This window comes from Mycteria americana, chromosome 2 (genome assembly GCF_035582795.1).
Source record: "Mycteria americana isolate JAX WOST 10 ecotype Jacksonville Zoo and Gardens chromosome 2, USCA_MyAme_1.0, whole genome shotgun sequence".
In the NCBI taxonomy this organism is placed as follows: domain Eukaryota; kingdom Metazoa; phylum Chordata; class Aves; order Ciconiiformes; family Ciconiidae; genus Mycteria; species Mycteria americana.
The window spans coordinates 48,123,090-48,138,048 of NC_134366.1; the positions used below are offsets into that span (position 1 = coordinate 48,123,090).

The 14,959-nt window shown below is 40.2% G+C and overlaps 1 protein-coding gene across 10 annotated transcripts in view; it reads left to right on the forward strand.

Moving 5' to 3' along the window:
- ATP2C1 (ATPase secretory pathway Ca2+ transporting 1) overlaps window positions 1–14,959 on the forward strand; it is a 69,267-nt gene that overhangs the window by 9,070 nt on the left and 45,238 nt on the right. For 2 of the 10 annotated variants that reach the window (XM_075493276.1, XM_075493270.1), the window contains exons 1-2: window positions 9,258–9,478; window positions 9,976–10,144. The exons of 2 other annotated variants lie outside the window; for them this stretch is intronic. Coding sequence is in view for 6 of the 8 variants with exons in the window: in XM_075493270.1 (XP_075349385.1) it covers window positions 10,139–10,144 (6 nt within the window). In the remaining 2 variants the exon portion in view is untranslated. 6 more of the 10 variants (XM_075493271.1, XM_075493275.1, XM_075493272.1 and 3 more) reach the window with 6 other exon arrangements.

The window sequence follows — 14,959 nt, forward strand, 5'->3', positions numbered from 1 at the left end:
TGTTATAGGCTACTACAGCCTGAACGCAGGCCAAAGGGAGGAACCTGAATTAGTGATAGCAATCTTAATAGTGGTTGCCTTTAACGTGTGGTATTTTCAATGACGGCTAGCATTAAAAAAATATATTTGCAACCATCCTATATATAGAACTCAGAAGTGCTGGCATTGCTGTTAGAAACTTTTAAACCTGAACAAATTTCATGTAGTTGTTCCTTCAATTACAGTGCTCCAAGAGGCACTGGGTTTGAGCAGGGCTAATTTTGCATGGAAGGACAGGATGTCATGCCCCAGCTATTTTAAAAGCTTGAAAGGAATTACTGTCACAAATGATTATGCTGGTTCAAAATCATGTAAACATAAAAAAGAGTACTGCTTAAAGATAAGTGCTTGTGAAGCTTGTATACCTGCAGTAAACCTGGAACTCATTAGAAAATATTTGCTAAAAAGTTCCTGTTGGGATCAGAAGCTATTGTGTGAAGGGCTGCAGAAATGTATGAAGTCACTTGTTCTTTTCTTCAAAATGGATGTACTTCTTTAAGTGGCCTAGGTCTTGGGGGGGAAAAAAAAGGTGGTTTTCCTTTTGTCACAAACTGCACAAGAAAATGCTATTTTAAAGGTTTTGGCAAATCTAAAAATGGACCTTATTTTTTCTCACTGATTTTCAGTTTCTCTGTTACAGTTCTGCATTCTTTATGCTTTGACCCTAGAAGTAGGATCTTGATTAGACTCTGTAGGATGTAATAGCTTAATTGCTGCAAAGCTTAATTTCTTCAAACCTAGCTCTCTCTTCAGATATTCCAGTGAGGCTACGGCTCAGGGTGTAACAGACTTTATCAACAGGAAAAACAGAAACACTAAGGTTAGCTAATTTAAAATCCTTTGTAATCTGTCCCAGGAAGTGAAAAACAGCATCAGCCTGTGTACACATGTTGAAGATGTGAGGATGTAAACAACCAAATACCAACTTTTTGAAAAGGGAAAACAATTTGGAGTGAAAATTATGTGAGATATAAAAGACAAATTTTTAAAAATACCTGGCTTACTACAATCTATATCTACTGAAAAAAATTCTTTAGGTGTCCTGTTCTGCAACTTCAAGAGTAGCAAAATCAAGATTTTTGGTTCCTACTGCATACACACATAAGTAACTTCTAATTAATCCATGTTGCTCCTACAATGTCGGAGGCTTCCAATGATAGGTGTGGTGGTGTTTTGTTGGTTATTTTTGTTCCCTGGATGGATGATTTTCCACAGGTCAATGAGTGATGAATCAGAAATGTTTACAGCTTGATATCTTTTTAGTTCAGCGTATTAAATAAGGCATAGATATATGGCTGGATAGATATGATTAGATATAACCTAATGATAGATAAACTAATGATAGATATAAACATATAGATTTATGATTAAGTAAATCATAGATATGATAGGAATCATAGAAATACACAATGCAATATATATTTGATGTGATATGACAAATATGATCTCATAACAATAATATCAATACATCTTACAATATGATAATATTCTGACCTTAAATATAATATATGAAATATGTCAGATATATGATAGAAGTCATGTCTATGATTAGATATAAACAGATTCTGGGCAGTTTTCAAATAGTATATAGAATCTTTAGGGTTATAATTTACTTTAAGCTGAACTTCAAATAGGAAACAAGCTTTTCAGTGATCTATCACTGCCAGTTTCTGTAGTCTATAAATAAAGTGGTATCCTCAGAACTCCTCAATAGATCTGGATTACGTTGGAGGCCCTTAAAGATGGAACGGGAACTGCCTAATATTTTTACTGAAAGAGAAACTTCTTTTTTTTCCTTCTGAATAGGCAGTTGGCACAGTGAATTTGTACAGAATGTCCCCACTAGCCAGATGGTGGGGAGGAGGGCGTACGGTACAAGTTTCAACTCTTTTTAAATTAAATCCCCCTCTGGTGCTTCTTGGCTTGTTGCAGATGCACAGAATGCAGCTGACATTAGTCGCTGATTTACTGGAAGGGAGAGAGAGGGGCACCTGAGGGCCCTTTTAACCCTCCCATTGCAACAGGCTGGTGGAATATACCCTCCCAATTCATATGATATAGCCATGGGGTTTGTCCCTCCCATATCCACCCCTGCCAATTTCAGTTAGGGCTGTATCCAACCCGTGGTGATGTATGGACTTGAGTATGTGATCTATTATTTAATGTAAGAGTTAGGCTAAAGATGGTGATGTTGCTGGAAAATATTCTAGCGCCTATTTCCAAGGCAGTTAGGAGCCTTTTTGTGCTGCCCTGAAATGGATGTTTGTTTTTTAATTCCCTTGTGCTGAAGTTTGATATTCATCAGCAGTGGTGTGGGAACACTTCTGAGCACTTGCTCCCACCTCCGTTTTGTCCTAGCACAAGCTTGTGTAGCTGGGTAGGAACCAGGTCTGAACAACCCTGTGAAATGTGGGTATTTTTACTGAGTGTACTTCACGAAGTTTCTGAGTATTACATAACCTGTGTGTACAGTTTTTACTCCTCCCCTTGCAGCCTTATTGTTCGGGTCGATTAAGAATGCATCTGAATACAGATTTAGTCTTTCAATTCACCACTTGGGGTTACCTTAAGATTAGGGGTCTTTTACACTAGAGCACATAGTTGCAACAGAAGCAGGCTACATCAATTGCTTTTATCAGTAACCTCTACCAGCTTTAAAAACGTGACCTCAGACTACTTTTGTTAAGACATAAGGGAGGAAAAAAATCCTCTGAATACTTGACTTCCATTTATGTACACATAGTAGTAATTCTGAAAATAAAAAGGGAAGTGAATGTGAGCTCTCCTGTAAAACAAAAGTTTATAATTAATTTCTCTCAACCTGAAAAGCTACTGCGTGCTTTCACATGATAAAATTTTTGGCTCTGAGTCTGAATAAAATTACACAGTCCAACACATTATGTTTTAAGTGGTTTATCAAACAAATTATCTTATTCTTGCCAGGAGTTGAAATCTTATAACTACGGAAACATCTGTTTACTAACTGCCAGCTCTTTACTGAGTATTACCTTCACCCTGTTTTACCCCCACCAATAGTCTTGAAAAAGAATTTCCAAGTGCCAAGAGAGACTTGGCAAGATTACTTGTCTGTAATATATGCAGCATTCCTGAAATTCTTGGCACGTTAGCCTTGAATCAATTCAAACTAAAGTACTTCACTACTGCTGTGTTTTTTTTAACTGTTTATGGTTTCATTGTTGAAACACCTTTATTTTCCACCACAGCCGTCTTACTATAATGCAACTGAAAATATTGTAAAAGTAAATGGGGTGCTGTTCTTTCCCATTTAATGAATTGCAGTAATCTTTCGGCAAGACATAAACCTTTACTAGGGAGCAGTTTTCCACCTTCTGCTATACTCGGGCCATAACATGACTGTAGCTGCAGCTGATGGTGCAGAGGAGTGGTACCTGTGTCCGGTAGCAGACGTCCTAACAAGGCATGTTGCCTGCCTCGGCTCAGGCTTCCAATAGTAGCTTGCTTCACAGCATATTCCAATTATAGAGCACAATCTCCTTGGATGTGTCTCTTGGCTTTCTCTTACAGGCAACAGGAAACTAGCTCTTTACTTCACAAAATGAGTAGGATTGTCTCTGGAAATGTGAAGCCTCAGTAGATAGGATAGAGGCACTTCTTCTGAGAGCTTCCGCTTTAGCAGTGAAGCTTTCACTGGAGTAGTCAACTTTGAAAACAATCACTGAGGGTAAAACAAACAGCTGAAGAGCTCTGTATGCCCTAAATGAAGGGAGGGGAAACCTCTATGGAAAATATGCAATTAATATTTTTAACCATTTCAAAATTGTGTAGCTGAAGGAAGAGAATGGCGAGTGAGTATGGAATATGTGGGAGAGATGAAAGGTATCAGGAAAAGTATAGAAGATGAAATAGTTTGAGACAACAGTTGAGTGCTATGGTCAGAAAACAAATTCATCTAGTCTTTCCCTGGAGGAGAGATTAAACCAGATTTTCTTGAATCCTTTGAGAGTGTATGTTCATTACAGCTGATTTAAGGTTGGAGCTCCCATAGTCCTGCCAGTACCCCACACTGCCTTCCTGTACCAGTTCTGGGAGTTCAGCAGTAATGCCTTTTTTGAGGCAGGCGTTCTTCTTGGCTGGATCAGTCCCCCCGAGCCGGGTTACCAAGAGATGACAGTGCCAGGGCCAGCACACAGGAAGCGCAGAACCAACCATGAGCAAAAGGAGAATCACAAAAGGCTGATTTTATGTCAACTTAAACTGCTGTGGTGCTGCACCCCCTCTCTGAACGTAGAATGTTAGTAGGGATGCTATTTAGGGATGGGATGAGAGGGTTAAATTTAATGGTGTTTTAAAAATCAGTGAAATCTAATTTAAGACTGCCATAAACCAAAGTTCCTTAATTAGCATAATTGCACAGTGTCAAGACAGGGCTGAGCTAAGGTAATTTGAAAATGTAGCTATGTTTCTTACATCTTAACATGCTCAGATTTATAAAATGAAATGAGTACTTGTTTCCTATGGGAAAACTGTATCATTTATCATCTTTTAAACTTAGGGAACTGATTTTATATATATGTATGTATGTATATATGTATATATATATATACCCATATATAAAAGCATTCAAACTTTATGTAGAATTACCATGGATTTTTCTCTGGAGAAATCTATTCAGAGATGAGGTGATTGCTTCTATCAGCTATCAGTTGAACAGCATGGATAGAAAGGATGTGGGGAGGAAACATGCAATACAGGCTTTACAAATGATACATGCCATTTAAAGTGTGTAAATGAGAAGCTCCAGTATCATCCCTCCCCTGTCCTGACTCCAATCATACAAGTACTCTGTAAAGAACTGTAAAAGCACTGGTGAGTTTTTGACATCAAGATGAAAGTCAACAAATAATGAGATTAAATCAAATGAAAGTCCATCTTACCAGAAGTAATTTTTTCTTCCAGAAAAGCTAATTTGTGCTCAGTCTATTGAGGGTGGTTTGAATTATATCTAACGCAAAGTAAGCAAATAGTTGAGAAGCCTGTTTTGACAGAAGGATCACATATTAACCTTTTCTGCCTCAAACTGAAGTGCTATAGAAAGCTTTGTCCATATCAAAATCCTATCGATGCTATGATTCAGAAAAATGTTTCTTTTATTATAATGCATAAATAAACTTCTCATGAAATTAACAAAATTTGTAGTAATTTCATTAGCATTACTCAACACTGACAGAATTTAAACAAATGCATCTTTAAACAGGATCCTTTGAAAGGATCTGGAAGCTCACTTCAGAGCAACACGTATTTCAAGTGCTGTTATGGTCTGAAAACTGACTTCAACAGAATTCTGTATAATAGATCTCCAATCTGCGAACCATGCAGTTATAGGTATCTTTGTTAGTTTTATTTTTTGTTTTTACTACTTCTGGTAGTGTTGTAACACAAGAGAGTAGCTGAAATGAAGTTGAATTGATTGTGATCCTGAAGACTAAACCAAACTTAAAGTTAAGCTTGCATATTAACTTGCTGCAGGTTAAGGCCTATCTGTTTAATGCCATTAGACTGAATTCTCCTTTCTTTCCAACTGATCAATGGTACTATCCGGAATGTCACACTTATTACCTTGTAATTTTTCCAAGCCTTCCAGAGGCTCTTAATTCTTCTGAAGATACAGAAAGGCAACTAAAAGCAACCTTTTGGGTTGCCTTTAGATTCATACAGAAGATAAGTATGCTTTTTTACAGCTCACTATTAAAAAACCCAACCAACCAAACAACCAAATCATTTTATCAAATCACTAGTTTTCAGCGCTGAAGGTCTAGGGGAGCACAGAAAGTACTGAAAGCTGCAGTACCTATTTATGCTCCCCATACCTGTTCTACTCTCTTGGCTGTGCCAGAGTAACAGCTTCTGATTCTATTTGAGACATCTGTATTTACTGATCTGCTGGGTTATTCTGGGCATGAATCAGTTCCCACATAAACTTAGGTGTTGGTCAGTTTGAGGTTGCGGTTCTGAGATAATCTAGTGGCTCCTTGCTGCTGAAGGCCACTTGCAGGAGGAAAGGCTGACTTGAGCATCAACAGGAGGTAAATTAGGAGACTTCTGAGAAGAAAAGGATGGCGAGGGAATGGGGTGGGGAGGGGTGACAGGATGACAGGAACTCTTTTTTTGGTGATGCAGGACACTTAAGTGGTGCGCTGTGGCATATAAACCTGACAACACACCAAAGGAAGGAGAATGCCTGGGGCTGGGGGCTGCTTAAGTTGGCATTGAATGCTCATGAAACCCTGCTCTCCTGAATGCAAGCCTATTATCAGCAACTTCACTTGTTTTTAGAAAGTATTTTCAGGTCTGCAAACTAGAAAGAGAAAAATAGTGATCTAACAACCATTAGGATGTTCAGTCTTTTTGCCCCCAAAACCTATGAGTATTGCATATCCTGCCAAGTACTATTTTTTAAGAAGAGATTCTAACTGTGAAGTTTTAGAGATTGTTTGGCCTTTCATATTTGAATTTGTAATTGTTCTTCTAATTTGTATATGTATTTTCACTGGAATTATTCAGTTGTGGCTAGACACGTTTGCTCATTGGATATTCAGATGAGCATTTTATTGCAAATTTTTTTACAAGATTAAAAAATGTAAAACAAATATTACTGTAATTGGTGAGTACGACTGGCTACAACTGGTTACTGTAAGTGAAGCCTTTTTTAATTTCAGACTATCTCCACAATTATATTCTAATAATGTTGCTTTAGGTTGCCAAATAATGCCTTTGCCACACACTTATAAGGCTTCCTGAAGATACTAGGGCTGTCCTAATACTCCTCTGTATTAAGGTCAGGATTTCTTTAAGAAACAATATTCAGCAGCAGATGGAGATAAAAGTCTTTGAGCATTGTTTATTAAACAGCCACTGGCTGTAGGTGTAGAGTATGGCAGAAACAGCAATATAACTTTCAAGGATGGATAGAGTCCTGGTATAATGCAGAAGAGGCACTTCCCAGCTGCCTGGCAGCATCACAGGCATGTATGATTGGCAGATGGACACTAATGTGAAAGAGATTAAACCCCGGAGATGAAGCTTTTTTTAGTTCTCACTATGCAGTAGGGCTTGCTTTTGATTTTCTCGTCCTCTTTTAAGACACATGAACAAAGAATGTTTCTTAATAGGCAGACTTTGTCACTGATATTTAGATCTCAATAGCTCCAGTTGTAGCTCAATAGCTCCAGATCTCAATAGCTCAAAAGCTCCATTACTGAGCTCAACAAGCTCAGTAATGTTCAAGAATTCCCTTCCAATCTTCTCCCCAAAACTTCTCGTAGCATAGTGTAAAGAAGTCCAAATATGTTGTGGATGTAAACAGTATTAGGACCTACAGGCTCTGGGTTATTTTCCTTCATGAAAATATTTACATAAATTTTTTGTATTTAATGGTAACATCTGATATTGAAAGCAAGAGCTACCTGTTTTAACAAAGTCACTGTTTTTCCTAATGAGTTATTGTACATCAGTTTTGTGTTGAAATTGAGGCATCATAACTCGCATCACAGGTAGCTCAACATGGTTCTTTGCTTGCCTTACAAACAAGTTAGCAGCAGCAGTATCTTGGAGAAGAGCCATTGCTACGATGACAGTGCTACCTACTTGTAGTGGGATACTTCATGGGGTAGCCACGGAGATATTCAGGTAATGTGGCAGCTATATGGGACAGGTCTGAAATTATGCATTAGGTATTCTCAAACAATTAACCTGCGTGTTGTCATCTTATTGTCCTGAATGCAAATATCTAGGGCCCGTACTTTAAATCAGCACTTGTAACTCTCTCTTTACCTCTCACAATATATTGACAAGTTTATATTATTTTAGCACTCAAACAAATTTATCTTCAAGAGCTTCAAAAGAGGAAAGTACGCTCTTTAACTTCACCTTGTTTAGCTGAGGAATTCAAGAGGCATGCTATTATGGGTTGGGAGATTTAATTAAAATGTTTGAAAGTTAGTTCTGTTAAATGCTTCTTATGAACTGACAAAGACTGATTTTAGTTTCTTCTGCTGCTTAAGAAAAACAAAGCCAAGGTGACAGGTCGTTAATCATGAGATGTCAATGCAATTGTATTTCTCAGACCATGTTGTCATGCTCCTTTAGAAACGGGGTGTAAAGCCTACAATTAGCATGTCTCCATTAGATTTTGACCTTGAAAGTCAAAAGGCATTTTGTTCTTACTAGTGCTGTGCATCTTACCTTAAATATGAAATTTGTTATCTCAGTGGAAATTACTTTTATTTAAAAACTTCCCCAGCCTTGGAGCTCAGCATTGGAACTGTAGTTTCAAATAATATTCCTTTGGTGTCTACGTAAACATAATTGAATTGGTAAAGCATTTTTTCTTTCCGCAGTACTGAACTAGCGATAAGGGTTGATCATTACGTGACTGGTAGCTAAAACCAGGTTTTAAAAGTAGCCACTTGAAGTGTTTAAGATTTTGTATTGAGCCTTTCTTTTACTAACAGTTGAGAGGACATGATAGTTTCGAATCACCAGACAAATTAACCAGGCTACAAGTCTAGCCTGGGTATACTGTAACCCTAGAAATGGCAGCTGCTCCGCGTGTGACGCTCGTTTTCATACAAGCACTGCTTCGGGGACACACAGCATGGAAGGCGGCAAAGAAAAACCCTGAAGTGAGTGGCCGTGCCGGGAGTGTTTTCCCACGAGCAGCCCGGCGCACGGGCCTGGAGGGCCGGCTTTGGCTCCCAGTCCTGGCACGGAGGCCGGCGGGGCCGAGGGCACGGCCCGGGCTCCTCCGCTTGGCGACGGCCCCTCGGGCAGAGCCCGGGCCAGCGCGCTGCAGAGGGCAGCGGTGCTCCCCGCTCTCCGGCTGCCCACGCCGGTCACTCTTCAGGCCGCTCAACGCTGCTCACGGCTCCATCTTCCTCATGGTAACGTGCTCTTTCTACCCGCGCAGGGAGGTGAGGAGACCTCGCCGTGGAGGTGGGCACCGGGGGCTAGGCCTCCACGCGGGGGGCACCTCCGGAGCTCCCAGCTGGGGCGTTTAAACGCGTTTATTTTGGCGGCTCGCTGCGCTGTGGCTGACCAGCCCGGGGACACCAGGGCGGCCCCCCCGGCCTCCCGCCCGCCGCGGTCAGCGGGAGCGGGCGCCCCCCTTTTGGGGCGCAGGCGCCCGTGCGCGCGGGGAGGGGGGGATCCGCCCGCCCTTCCGCTGTCGCGCTCCGCCCCGTCCGCCGCCTCTCCCCTCCCCCGCCGCCCGCGGAAGTGAGCGGAGCGGAGCCGAGGGGGGATGCGGCCGTGCCGCCGCCGCTGCTGCCCCGAGCCACGGAGGTGAGAGGCGAGGCGGCAGGGAGGAGGCGGCGGCGGTGAGGGAGCTGCCGCTTGCGCCTCTCTTCCCCCTCCGCACCACCACCATCACCCTGCTTCCCGCGGCGGCCTGCGCCACAGGGTGAGCGGGCGGGGCCGGGGCGGCTGAGGGAGCCGCGGCGGGGGTCGCCGTGGGCAGCGCCGGGGCCGCTGAGCTTCAGGGAGCCGCCGCTTTCCTTTCCTTTTCCTTTCCTCCGCCAGCTCCCCTTCCGCCTGGCGCTGAGGAGACGGGGTGCGGGCAGGGCGGCGGGGGCGGGGGGTTACTTGGGGTGAGGGTTTATTTTTAGGTGCGGGGCGTTCATTCCGTGCGGAGCCCCTCCCCGGGCGGGACGAGGCTGTTCGCGGCGCTTGTGGCGAGGGGGATGCGGCGGCGCTGCTCTGTGTTGCTGTGGCTGCTGGGCAACTAATCCTAATCCTTGGTGGCCTCTGACAGCTCTGCGGGCTCCCGGTGTGCGTGTGCCTGCTCCGCGCTGGTGTGAATGGAAAGGCGCTGGAGACCTATAGGGTTCGGCTGTGGTGATTTTGGGTTTTGTCTTTGGTGGTTTTTTTTTTCTTTTAATTATTTTTTTCCTCTTTTAGCGCTGGTTTCTCTTGCAGATGTTGCTGCAGGTGGGGGCAGAGGGAGCAGTGTGATTGCCTGGGATCTTGGGGCATCTCTCTCTTCACCTTTCAGCTCCCACTCCAGTGCTGCTGTTGCTAAAGACTTTTGTAACTATCGACTCAAGTACAATTTCGATGGAAAATGAAGGTAAAGGTCTCATCAGAGTCACTGACTTCATGGGAGCTAAGAGGATTTTTGCATGCAATTTGGTGACAACTCCTACTGGTGCGTGTGTATGTTTTACAGTTCCAGGGTTTTGCAGGGTTGCTCTTGTATGTTAATCTCGTGGTAGGAATTTCGATCTGCATTTTGTAGTTTTAAGAATTGTAGGACCATCGTTCTTCTTTATTTGTACTGCTGCTTGTTGAACTAACCAGTCAGATTTTATTCTCTCTTGACAGATATTTGAAACATCTGTTGAGTGTTTTAGTGCTCTATGTGTTTGGAATAGAAATCTCTTGTTTTATTTAGATAGGGGCTTCTAAGCATTAGTTGCTTGGTATTTGCTTAGATTATATGCTTTTGTTAAAATTTTATCTTTCAGGGTGAAATTGAGAAGTATTAGTTGCATTTTGTGCTGAAATATTTTTGTGCATATTCTGTGTTCTTAAAAATGACTTAATTTTGCTCTCTTGGGGACAGTATTTGATTAAAAAGTGTCACTGAAGTTTCAAGTTCTACCACTTGAAAGATCTGGTTGGTATAAAGCTGTAAACTCTTATGTACTGAAAGAAGTTGCTCTATTATGCTTTCTCCTTATCTAGATGGAAATGACTTAATCCAGGGAGTTGTTTCAGTTTTTCCATGTTGGGCTTCAGTTTATGCTCTGGGAACCTTGAAAGCCCCTTTGCATCGGTCATAGTGACTGTGAGCTTCCCCGATTTTTTTTTTTTTTTTCTTTCTAGTTGACTCTGGGTGTTGAAAATCTCTGAAATGTATTATTTTTATTACTACATATAATAAAAGAACTGTTGTTTCCCCCCACCCCGCTTATGTCATCAGTATTCTTTGAAGATATTAGATGGACTTTTTTTTTAGGTGGCTACAGGATTTCCTTGCTATAGGTTGTTATGTGAGACATAGGAGCTCCTTTTCCTCCCACCCCATTTTGAAGAGAGGTGCTTTTTTAATAGTTTGACTTGAATGAAGAACTGGATTGAGTTTGTGGTGTAGACTAACTAAATTATTTTCTACAGTTGGATATTGTTCTGTTTTGAAATATGGTTGTCTTCCATGACTGGAAAGTTGTAGTAATTGTGAAGTCCAACCTGTGTTGAAAACTATGTAGGTTATTATAATTTGGCATTTCAGAACTCTTCTAACTTTAAAATAATGTTAGCATTTTCTTAATTCTATTAATCGTGTCTTCCAACTGAATATTTGTAATAAAGAGCATGGAACTTGTCAGGTAGAAGGAATTTTGGAGTGTGGGGGAATGTCTCTAGCAGGTTGATCTTTGTTTTAGGAGGCTAGATAGCTGATGGAAGTAGCATCAGTGCCTTTGCATTTCAGTCACTGTGTTGCAAAGAAAAGATTTTTTGAACGGGAGCACTGGGGGTGGGGGAAGCAAAGCGGATATAATGCCATTGACTAGAAATACACTTAGAGGGGAAAAAGTAGCTGTCTGACATTTGTGTGCCAAAACCAAAATGGCAGGAAGACTTTTAATGCCTTTTAGTTGTATTACCAAATAAATAGTATATGACAGATGTAGTTTATAATCAAATTGCATATGATAGTATGGACCATTCTAATTCTTCTGAATGCTGGTAGCACAAAGATGGCATTTATGAAGTTTCTTATGGAATAAATAAATTATGTTTAAAAATTAGTAATATTTGTATGATAGAAGTAACTAAAAAAAAGCTTTATCTAGGGGAAAAATAAAAGGTGATCAGATGTGTATTTCAAAGGCAGAAATAAATGCTATGGTTTGTTGAGGGCTTGCAAAATGGCTTCTGGAGGTAGGAGGAAAGCTAAACTTCAGTATGAATAAAAAGACTGAGTAGGTTCTCCTAACATTTGAATTACTTCCTCTCCACTCTTTCCACTCCCCCATCTCATAATTGAGTCTCCAGACAGGCACATATATTTACAACTGTCTACTGTCAGTTTTGGTGTTCTTGATATTTCTGAGCTCTTCTTTTTCTATCCATTTGACATTTTGAGACAGCTAGACACTAGCAGCTTTCATATTGGAACTTTTCAGCACTCTTAGAGGATCCTTAATGTATTTTCTCCATGAGACAGTTGAAGAATCTTTGTAATCTTGTAGAACAAAGATTAAAGTTAGAATATCTTTAAACTTTTTTTTTGTTTTGCAAATTTGTGTTTGAAAGGTCTCTTTAGTTTGAATATTGAGCAAGAGATGGCAGATATTTTCCCCCAGTATTTGGATGAATATTCGAGATTGGGAAGTGATAAGATGGTTTGGAAAACTGATGTTTTCCTGTGTTAATTCAGTTTTCATAAGCAGTATTGTATGTTTACTCTAAGCTAGTTAATGTTTTGTCCCAAGACGTCATGGTTCCTGTCTCTTGTGTTGGGATGATTAAACTTCCGCAAACATTCATGTGTCTTATGGTAATGGGGAAGAGAGAATTTCCCATCATAGGAAGACTTCTGCTTAGCTCAATAAAACTATGACTTAGAGGAATGATGTTTGTATTTCTGTTTGGAAAGATAGAATTTTGTGACCTCTTCCCATAAGCAGAGCTTTTTCTTAAACTGCAGGCAGTCAGGAGAACTTGCAGCTGTTTAGACAAAACATAACTCTGAGTGCAGTTTGTAATTTTTGTAATTTTTTGATCTCTCCATTGATGTCTTTGGGATGTTTTAAGTAATTTTCTAGCCTTGTAGTCTGAATTCTTTTTCTTTCTTTTATCACCATCTTCTAGATTGTGACAGGTTCTTTCTTCTACTGAAGATTGTCTTGTAGAAGACTGCCTTTTAGTAGAAAAATGAAGAATACAGTTTAGGTTACATCAACTTTGAGCTTCTCTGCTCTAAGGTCAGACTATGATTACAAACACAAATTGTTACATAGGAGTACTGTTTTGTTACGAAGGCCTTCTGTAGCATTTGTTTTCAGACCATGAAGTGCCTCACAGAAGGGGTCAGAGTAACATTTTCCCACCTGTAAGCCAAAAAGACTTTCCCAAAATCATGTAGAAGGTTGGTACAAAAACTCAGATGGGACTTACTGTAAGTAATAAGAACATCATGTGATGATTCTGAAATCCTCCTTAATCTTAATTGTGTTGAGTCCTGGTAAATTTCAGCTCATCTTCAAAGATGACTGTTAATTTCAGCCTATAGTCTGTCAGTAATAATTTCAGGATAATTTTGATAATTGGATGAATAATGAGATATAAGTCAAGAATTTTTTTTTCTTTGAAAAAGATGCTTTAGTTCTTCAAATAATCCTGAGATGACAAGTGAGTCGTTTTTGTTTGTTGTGTGCTTGAAGTGCAGTTGAATTTCCTAGTGAGTTTCATGGGTGTTTTTCTTAAATGGTGAGAATGGGCTTAGTTGCTAAACTAACAGACTGAAGATCAGTGAATAGATTTTGTTTCTTGGGGGCAGTGAGTTAGCACCCTGGACTAGCTCATCATGGATTAACCAGCTGTAAGCACTGACGAAGGGGTGGAGCGTGTGTACATGCAACTGAAAACGGAGGGGGAAGGGTTGCCTGCGGCAGCAGTGACTTAAAAACAATTTAAATTGTTCCAGAGTGGCATCATCAGTTGTTTCATGAAAGTAATATCCAAAATAATAAGAATGAAATTTATGATGGAAAACATTAGAAATTCTGAAATGGACTTGGAGGTATCACAACAGTTCATGTTCCTTTTGACATGTAGAAGATTTCTTAATAAACTAATAGGTGAAACAAGAATTTTAATATTCATTGATTACTGTTTCTTGCCATCTGCAGCTTGCAGAAAATTAGAACCCAATACTTTACGCTTATGTTGGCAAAAAAGTCACCTCTCGTCCCTTAAACTTGGAGGATAAGGTGAGAGAAGATTTTTTTTTTTTTTTTAAAGTGAAGTCTTCACTAAAGACAAGTTCTAGTAGATATCTTCCTGTCTTTTAACAGTGCTTTGATAACTTGAATATCTGCTAAGTTAACGTAGCACTTGTCTTGCATTAGAAAACATAGATTTCTTTTTCAGTTGAAGTGTCATATTTTAGTCTGTTGTTTGACCGGTTGATGGAGCATTAGATAGTTTTAGTCTTTCCTTTCCCCTTTTTTCCCATGCAGATAAATCAGAAATGTTAATCTATATAATCTAGCAGTGGTTCAACATGGAATCTGCTTGAGTTCGGACATCGCAGAATGTATGTTTATAATTCTGCTATCTTTGTAATTCCTTTACGTGGGGAGTCTATAGCATAATATCTTTGTAGTGAGTCAGGAAAAACAGTGGTGTAAGGAAAATGCAGACAATTGTCAGGGTAGCTAATTTAACAAAAGAGAAACAAACATTTTTGCTTGCTTTTTTGGTGAAGAGTTTGACAAGTATGTGGTGATCTTGGGATGCTCTTCTATAGGATTGAATGAAATGGTCTCATTATTGCTGAAAGAAGATCTACTCTCAGCTGTGTTCCTGCAGTATGTGTTGTCGGCTGTCATGGTTGTTGAGTTTGTCTGGCTTCCTAGCTTGGCAGAAGGTTAGCCCAGTCCTTCTTTCCCCTTGCCCCCTGTTGGATGGCTTTCTGTTGAATTAGCAAGTTGAAGGGCTCATGAAGTATCCAGTTAATGTCAAAAATAGTGAGGGACAAAGCAGTGAGACCTCCTCCTTTTAGCATAAGCAGACCATTAGCTCGACTCACTTCTATATGTAGTCATAGCTTCAGTTCAATATAAATTCACCCATAGATCATGGTGGAATTTTGCAAGAGTGGAATAAGTTAATAAGTAGATTTTAGTTGCGAGACCTGCTTTTGAATTGGTGA